General features: G+C 40.9%; 1 protein-coding gene across 1 annotated transcript; it reads left to right on the top strand.

The window, feature by feature from the left end:
• The first annotated feature begins 7900 nt into the window (after positions 1 to 7900).
• On the top strand, positions 7901 to 8477 carry LOC145007185 (uncharacterized). Its single transcript, XM_078966168.1, has 2 exons — positions 7901 to 8074; positions 8178 to 8477. Exons 1-2 carry the CDS (start codon positions 7901 to 7903, stop codon positions 8475 to 8477), a joined length of 474 nt encoding a protein of 157 aa, XP_078822294.1.
• Positions 8478 to 9151: the final 674 nt, after the last annotated feature.

Genomic DNA, 9151 nt, shown 5'->3' with positions numbered 1-9151 from the left:
CAAAGCAAACTTCATTATTTTCTAACGTAGAGTTCTGCATGTTTAACTCTTTTGTCTCAAAAGTTGAACCAAAGACAGTAAACACCGCTCTTGATCACTCTGATTAGGTTTAAGCTATGCAAGACGAACTTAATGAGTTCGAAAGAAATAAAGTTTGGCGTCTCATTCCAACTCCTCAAGATGCCTCGGTTGTTGGTCTCAAATGGGTCTTTAGAAATAAAATGGACAAAGAAGGAAATGTAATAAGAAACAAAGCTTGTCTAGTGGTGAAAGGATACTGCCAGGAAGAAGGAATTGATTTCGAAGAGACTTTCGTTCCAGTTGCAGGGCTGGAATATGTTCGAATATTTCTTGCCTATGCGGCACACAAAAACTTCGAAGTCTACCAAATGGACGTCAAATGCGCGTTTATGAATGGAGAACTTGAAGAAACAGTCTACGTGGAGCAACCTCCTGGTTTTGTCAATGAGAAGTACCCAAATCACTGTTATCTTCTAGACAAGGCAGTTTACGGTCTAAAACAAGCACCTAGGGCCTGGTATGAAACGCTAACTAAGTTTTTAAAGATGTCCAAATTCAAACAAGGTTCGGTTGACCCAACCTTCTTTCGTAAGAAGGAAGGTAACCACCTTATGATTGTACAAATCTATGTCGATGATATCATCTTTGGCTCAACGAATCCCAGCTTAACAGCTGAATTCAGAAAGCTGATGGAGACTAAATTTGAAATGAGCTCAATGGGTCCGATTAACTTTTTCCTTGGTTTGAACATTAGACAGGGACCCGAAGGCATCTTTATCAACCAGGAAGCATACACCAAAACTCTTCTTGCCAAATTTGGTATGATGGGAGACTCAAAGGTCAAAGTTCCAATGGCATTCGGCACCAAACTCACACCTTCCCTGGAAAAACCGACAGTTGACATTACGCTATACCGCCAGATGATTGGGTCCTTAATGTATCTTACTGCTAGCAGGCCTGATATAATGTTTTCTGTATGTTATTGTGCTAGGTTTCAGGCGAATCCTCATGAACCACATATGCTTGCAGTGAAAAATATACTCCGGTATCTGAAACGAACCACCTTTCTCGGTCTATGGTATCCATCAAACTCAGGCTTCTTCGTTCAAGCCTTCTCAGATGCAGACCTTGGAGGATGCGGTTTAGACAGGAAAATTACCACAAGAGGTTTCCAATTCCTTGATGGGAAGTTGGTCAGCTGGCAGTTGAAGAAACAAACCTACGTTTCTCTTTCTACAGCCGAAGCAGAGTACATCGCAGCCGCCTCTTGTACATCTCAAGTCATTTGGATCCAAAGCCAGCTCCGAGATTATGGAATCAACATGAAAAAGATCCCACTATATTGCGATTTAGAAAGTGCAATTAGGATCTATCATAACCCAGTGCGACACTCTAAGACTAAGCATATAGCACTAAGGTATCACTTCATCAAGGATCATGTGAAGGATGGAAATGTCGAAATTCACTTTGTTCGAACCACTATTCAACTGGCCGATATTTTCACCAAAGCTCTACCTGAACCAAGTTTTAATAAAATCCTTCAAGGTCTAGGAATGATGGAATCAGAATCGGTACCATAAACACCATCTCAAAGTTAAAAGTTGGAAGCGAAATGAACCGAACGCTCGGTCTATTTCGGGTTCGGTTCACATGTGAACCGAAATGAACCGAACTCTCGATCTATTTTGGGTTCGGTCCCATTGCACATATTTTCGCTCAATCTCAAAAAGGTGTTGTGTATGGTTGTATACATTTGTACAGTTGTTTTCCAAAAATCCAAAATTTTTTGAACCGAAATGAACTGAGCGTTCGGTCTATTTCGGGGTCGGTTCAATTTTTTTTTTTCTCTTTTCAAAAAGTTAAAATCTCCAAAAATATTTTTTCCCAATCTTGTTTAAATATCGATGGGACAGGTTTCGTTCTCACACTTTATACTAGTTAAGTGTCCCTAGAAGCATGCTGCTTCATGTAGTCTAAAGCCTCAACTGATTTTGAATAAAGCCTTAATGACTAGGTATATACAAACCTTGTCTTCCTAATAAGGTTGCTACATTTATTCTAATCCTGAGCTACCTTACTCTTTTCTCATATGGGTTAAGAGTTTACTGCTTGGTCACCATTTTCAGCAGAGGTACTTTAGTTTCTTTTCACCACCTCAATATTTTTCTCCATCATATTTCGATTCCATATAGTAACCCTTGAGACTCTCAGAAATAACCACTGAGGTTTATGGTTACACAATCTCCGTGTTTATGATCTTAGCCTCGTGTCACTACGTGCTAAGTGAAACCCTAAATTCAATACCTAACATGAATTGACGATAAACATGAAATCTCTTTCCGTTGTGAGATTCTTATGAAATTGGTATTTACCATAACATTTCTTCCCTTAGAATCCAGTTTTAATCTTTTGAGATTTCACAAACACACATCTTCAATGAGTCACTATATACATATTCCAACCTACTTGTTCAACAGACTACATCGGTCTCACAAGTACTTCATTTATTCTCGATCTTATGTCAAGATCTGGGATTCTAAACTGAAGCGAAAGCCACCCTTTTAAACCTTATCAAAAGATGCCTTTCAACACTTCTTTACAAGTGATTGATCGTAATTCGATGGGAATCCATACATACACTTTAAGGTCTCTCTTGACTTTGAAGAAAGTGATTCGTGCCCGGGATCAATTGTTTTGTCTCTATATTGACATCACAAATTCCTACATAAATATCGTTTTATTTCCTCATCTTTGACACTCTATGCATGGAAATCTTTGATTTTCCAAAAGTCTAGTTCGGTTCCGTCATTATCTTTTGTTTGGATGACAGCTATTTAACAGATAAGGTGCTGACTCAGCCGACAGAGTAACGGCTTCAATAGTGAGTTGACGGGCACGCGTGCAATACGGAACAGTTTTTCTCTCTCATGCGTAATCATCGGGGTTGCCAACCGTTGGGATTCAGTCACATCCGAAACCATTTCGTGTTTCAAGAAGATTTGGGGGATAATTCTTCTCTCTCCTCTACCACAGTATAAAAGCAACACTCCTGATTCATTCCACATTTACAACATTCAAAAATTAAACGAGCAAAATAAGGCGATTTGTATTCTACTGTTCATCATCTTCAACATTGCATTCAACAATGGCGGACTCGTCCTCAGTTCAGGAAACCTCTTCTCGCACCAACATTCTTCCTATTCGCACTCAATAAAGCCTGGTGATCGATCTAAACCCTAAAATCTACGAGAATTATATGTATCCCATGGTGGAGTGTCTCAAAAACTCTCCATTGGTTCTAGCCCTTTCGAAGGTCGAGATTGTGCCCATGGTATGTCTTTCCCAGGTCTTCTCCACTTCTCATTATGATAAATCAGTGGATCGAAAATACTTCGACCTCCTTTCTCACAAGACCTCCATCTCCAAGCAAAGATTCTGCTGGCTCCTAGGGTTTGAACCTGATGAATCTAGGGTTAATCCCGACTCCATAACTGTGGGACAGTTACTCTCGATGTTCTACAACATGGGTACACAGAAATACTCACGACTGTTACCAAGTTCAAAAAGTCGTGTCTTCCTCCTCCATGGAATGGCTTCTTCACCATTCTGTTCAAGGGGATATCTGAGCGAAGTTCTGGTTCTGATGGGGCCAGTAAATTGTTCATGACCATTCTCTATGGTCTATACAATGGCATAAACCTCGACTACGGCTCGGTTCTCTAGCAACAACTCATTCAGAGCCTTGCCTCCTCCTCTCGCCATACTGAAGTGTCCTACGCCAGATTTTAGACACTGATCACCAATTGGGCAATGGATAAGCTTCATGTTCCTACTGTTGCCGATTCCCTCCTCTACTCCATCAGTGTCTTCCACACCACCAAGATCATCGTCACTGATCCGACCAAGTTCTCCTTCGTCGGATCCATTCCAGATTCCATGTCCGCTGGTGTGTCCAAGGAGAGTGTTATCATGAAGGCCTAAAAGGACTTTCGTCCTTCGGGTCCACGGGAACTTTCTGCGGAAATGGCTCAGTCCATCAATGATGTAGATAAACCAGCTGCTAGAGGGAAGAAACCCGAGAAAGGGAAGATTAAGAAAGCAGCAAAGGGAGCAAAGGGTCCATCTCCTAAGAAGCAAAAACCCTCAAAGACAGATCTTCCCCTCCCCCCCCCCCCCCCAGTGAAGAAGAAGAAAACTCAGCTGAAGAGGAAACTTATTCTCTCTTCTTCATTAAGCGATTCAGAGGATAACCAATCTGACTCAGACGAGTCAGCTACAGGCGATACTCCTCCCTACTCGCCTGCTCATGAGGTACCAGTTTCATCAAAACCTCCTTCTCCTTCTCGTATCACCATACCCTCTATTCCCACCATAACCTCCTCCATTTCCATTCCCTCCATATCTAACCCTATTTCTATTCCCCCCATAACTACCTCTACTACCATTCAACCCACAACTACTTCTATACCACCACCAATCTTCACTCAAGCCACCAAAACCACCACCAGTGAGATTCCAACCAACATATCTGATACGGGGGTTCGAACTTCACAACCCGAACCTACTTCCGTACCCGAACCCACTTCCCCTACCGAACCATCCGCCAAACCCTTATCTCCCACTCCCTCTACTGAAACCGAAACCTTTTTGGGATGGGAGGATATGATCTTTGATTCCATCTACTACAACCCCTACCAAGTCCAAAGTGATGATGATGATGATGCTCCAGTTACCAAAAAGCTCATCAAGGAACTCCACGAGAAGATTGATAATCTTGTGGCTTCTTCCTCTACCTCAAAATCTCACATTTCGGAGGCCGCCATTCAGGGGATGGTGGAATCTCTCACCAAAGCACATGAAGCCTCCATTAGCTCAAATGCTGCTGCTATTGACAAATCTACAAAGGCTAGTGCTGTGGCGACCGAAAAAGTCGAAAAACTATTTCAAGATGCTTAGATTTGGCTGGAATCTTTGCAAGCGGCATCCGAAACCAATACCAAAAAGATTTGCACGGTTGTGGAGAAGCTGGTCCATTCTCTAGAAACAAAAAAAGACCACTTTGCCAGCTTCTGTTAGAACCTCAAAGAAGACAATCAGTCTTTTCAGTCTTCGGTTGCGGACTGTCTTCTCAACTTTCAAGCATCTCTTGCCGCCGATTCTTCTGCAAAGGATGAGCTTGCTCGTAAATCTTCCGAGCTTCATCTTGCCACTCATCAACTCTCCCAAGACAAGAAGGAGATTGATTCTCTTCGGTCTGAGAAATTTGTGGTTAGGAGTTGTGTTTTGGATGTTCATGGGGCTCTATCCAACATCATCGAAGCCCATGATCAGATTCTTAACTACTCAGTGAGGCGCACTCTTGCAGAGAAGCTCGCTCCTGCCCTTGCCTTGCTTAGTCTCATTGAAGGGATTCCTAAGCAGGAGGAACATCCGAAACAAGGGGGAGAAGTGAAGCCCACAGCTCAATCAAAACCCCCTCTGATTTCCAAAGCTCAATCATTCCTAGTTTCTTCACTAGTTCCTCCGAGAGCACCTAAACCAACAACTGTTCCTACATCAGGTTTGAGTGCTCAAAGCAAAGACAAACAAATCATCGATGACAGTGATGAAAGTGAGGACCAAGAACCGATTGCCAGCCTTTTGAAGAAACAGGCCAGAGAGAAGGAGCTTGATGAAAATGCTCGTATTGCCAGAGAGGCTGAAGCCAAAGAGAGGAAGATAAAGGAGGCTCATGATCTCCTTGAAAGCAGAAAAACTCTATTTCCTCCTTGGACTCTTAAAGAGCTTGTCAATGAAGCTATCGAGTCCCCCTGCACTCTTTGGCTTGAACCAGTGATCTCCTTGGACCGGGTTAATTCGGTGGATTCCCAATTTGACATGCCCTTGACCATAAAAGCTTTTATCTTCCATGCATTCGTGCACATATCTGAAGTTCATCATCCTCACCCGAAGGTTGATAGGGAGCTTTTGGACTTCTATCTGAGGATAGCTCAACCTCAGTATCAGATGTGGAGCGCACAGAATATCATCAACGTTCAGGTTCTCAAACCTGTTCGGGAGGGTAACTTCATCAATGTCAGATTCAAGGTCTTAAGGGGATCCGAAAAAACCGAGCATTCCATCTCTCTAGCTGATCTTCCCAACTTAAATCCTCATGACTGGATAATCTTGCACAACATTCTTCTTGTTAATGAAGTGGAATATGGTCCAATCATAGATCATTTCAAGAGAATGTTGGTGTGTTATATTTTGGAGGTTGCCAAGCTGGATCAAGAAGTTGCAAATGTTCTTAGGAAGACGCTCACTATCACTCCAGTCGGTTCTGCAAGTGATTTAAACAGAATGCAGATGGGACAGATTGATCCAAAACGAAACTCGGTCATGTTCACCAGGGCAGAAGGTCAGAAATGCTTATTTGCTTTGGCTGACAAACATCTTTACACCACTTCCTGCTTGGAGCATGTTCTGGGTATCATCAATCAATGCAAACAGAACTCGGAGAGTGATAAGAAGTACTTCAATTATATGATCAATTGGTACATCCACTTCTGACAAACACTTCTTTCTATAATTTCCAGCCTATTCAAAACTATGAAGAAAGCCAGTGCTGCAGGTGCAAGCAAGCTGGAGTGAGGTCTCGCCCCTACTGGCGCAAAGGGGGAGATTGTTGGGTATTGGGTGTTGCGTCTTGGGCTCGTCTCTTAGCCCCATTTTGTATCCGGTATGGGCCTGTCCATCCGTGACTTGTTTGTTAGGGTTTGTGTATTAATAGATGCTTGCATGCATCTTTTCCATAACTGATAGATTGTTTTTTATGTGTGATTTAGAATATCTCTTTTGTAACCCTAAAATCCTCTAAAGCGGAAGTTCTTAATCGAGCTTTGCTGAGGATTGAACGTTCTAATCATTCGACTCATTCAGATCCATACTTGTGTATTGTTTCATTGTTTTACATTCATTATCTACCTGTTACAAAGATCTAATCGATCAAAGAGTTTGTAAATCTCATCAATTTTCTTGGCCGTTGATCGTTATAATTTTCGATGCTCACGATTGGTTTCTTGGTTCCTTATGGTTCTCTATTGAACCCCACCCTATATATATATATATATATATATATATATATATATATATATATATATATATATATATATCAAAACTTCTTAATTGATTGATTGAAAACATGTCCAGAATATAAATACAAGAGACGAGATAAATTTGGAAGGGATAATCACTAAAGCTAAACAATAATTCCTAAATAAAAGAAAGATATAGATAAAATGTACGGATTCCTTCAGAGTGTTTGATGCATTTTTATTAACTCAAGGTGAGAAATGTTTTAGAAGTTCATTTTATATAGCCAATATAAGGAGTATTATTATGCAAATTACTTAGTGATATATTGGGATTTTGGAACATTGTAAGGGAGCAACTCTGAAGGAGAGTCTTCCTTAAACGTTTCTTGAGAGGATTCATAACCGTTAATAGTTTCCACATTAGAAGGTTTCTCCCCTTTAGTAATCCCGATGGTGCACAATAGCATAGATAGTAAGAGGGGGGGGGGGGGTAACTGGATGTTGCGCCTCCCCAACTTTTCTAAGACCTTGTGGTATACATACCACGAAGCAATCCATGGTCTAGCTAGCCACGAAAACTTCTCGTGCACACCACCCCAGCGTTTTGTGGTCGTGCTCATCCGTGCTCCCGATGACAAAATCAAACGGCGAACATGATTGGTTGTGGGTTTATTTGGCCGTTGAACGACTACTTTGACCTTGTTTTTTCAAACTCAATTCACTATATAAATAAACCTTCTATTTTCACCAAAACTTACACCTCATTCTAATCTTCATTCTCTACAACCACAAAACACATATACATGGATTCCACAAAACATATTGAATTTCTAAAAGCTTTTGACTCGGATGACGACGTAGAATTCGTCGACACATTCTTTAACGTTGTGCAACACATTCACGACGAAGAAAGTTCAAATGCAGCTCTTACAAGGGCGGTCGTCAATCGTGATCGCCAAGCCACACACGACTTATTGGTACGTGATTACTTTGCCGATAATTGTCTTTATAATGACGACTCACTCGAACGTCGTTTCCTTTTGAATAAGGCTATATTTTTACGTATTAGTAATGCTTTAGAATCTCATTATGATTTTTTCAAACAAAAACCCGATGCTAGAGGAAGAATGGGTTTTGGTACTATACAAAAATGTGCAGTTGCTCTTAGGTATTTTAGGATACAATATAGCATTCGATGCATATGACGAATACTTGAAAGTATCTGAGAGGACCGCAGTTGAATGTGTAGATTGGTTTTCTGCATGTGTTTATGAGGTTTTTCACGAAGAATATTTGCGCAAACCTACTCAAAGTGATATTGAGAGATTATATTCGGCTCATGAAGAGAGGCATGGATTTCCGGGTATGATTGCAGTCTAGATTGTAAACATGTGGCTTGGGAAAAATGTCCAACTGCATGGCGTGGTCAGTTCACCTGAGGATGAGAGGAACTTAGATCAAACAATGACTATCAACAAGAACAACGAAGTTTCACAAAGAACTTTCACTAAGAATAATAATCTCACAAAGAGATTATCGAATGCACGAAGCGGCTATTAGGGTTTGTGAAAGATGATCTCTCACAAAATTGTACAAAAAGACTATATAGAATTAATCTAGGCAATCCCTACAAATCAGGGATATACCAGCTAACTAATAGATGATAACTATGGAAACAAGATAAGTACTAAATCTGTTACAAAAGATCTAAATATAAAACTATACACTGAGTAATTAATACGCTGATGCTGATGTTGACGCTGGGTTATGTGCTGACGTTGAATGACCAGTTTCAAACATCATCATATTATAAGGTTCGACCTTACAATCTCCCCCAATATGATGATGTTCAAAACCAGCTAGACTAAAATACCCCTGGACAAAAATTCTTCATACTCAGCTTCATCTTCTACTTTCACTAGCCAGTAAGGACTATCTAGCAGCTCTTGTCTTCTATTCAGTAACTCCATAGCAATCAGTATGTGAAACTCTCTAGAGAGATCTTGATGACTCATGAACATTTGTCTTAAACCAACAAGATGTTCTGTTGGAGC

The sequence above is a fragment of the Lactuca saligna genome, chromosome 7 (genome assembly GCF_052625555.1).
Source record: "Lactuca saligna cultivar CGN05327 chromosome 7, ASM5262555v1, whole genome shotgun sequence".
NCBI classification, from domain to species: domain Eukaryota; kingdom Viridiplantae; phylum Streptophyta; class Magnoliopsida; order Asterales; family Asteraceae; genus Lactuca; species Lactuca saligna.
Note: the sequence above shows the minus strand (reverse complement) of the source record. Positions and strands in the feature narration are given on the sequence as shown.

Excerpts from the sequence above, each read along its gene's own strand:
- LOC145007185 (XM_078966168.1), top strand. The coding sequence starts at position 7,901 with ATGGATTCCACAAAACATATTGAATTTCTAAAAGCTTTTGACTCGGAT. Across the intron at positions 8,075-8,177 it reads AAGCCACACACGACTTATTG|AATCTCATTATGATTTTTTC; the intron begins GTACGTGATTAC and ends GTAATGCTTTAG.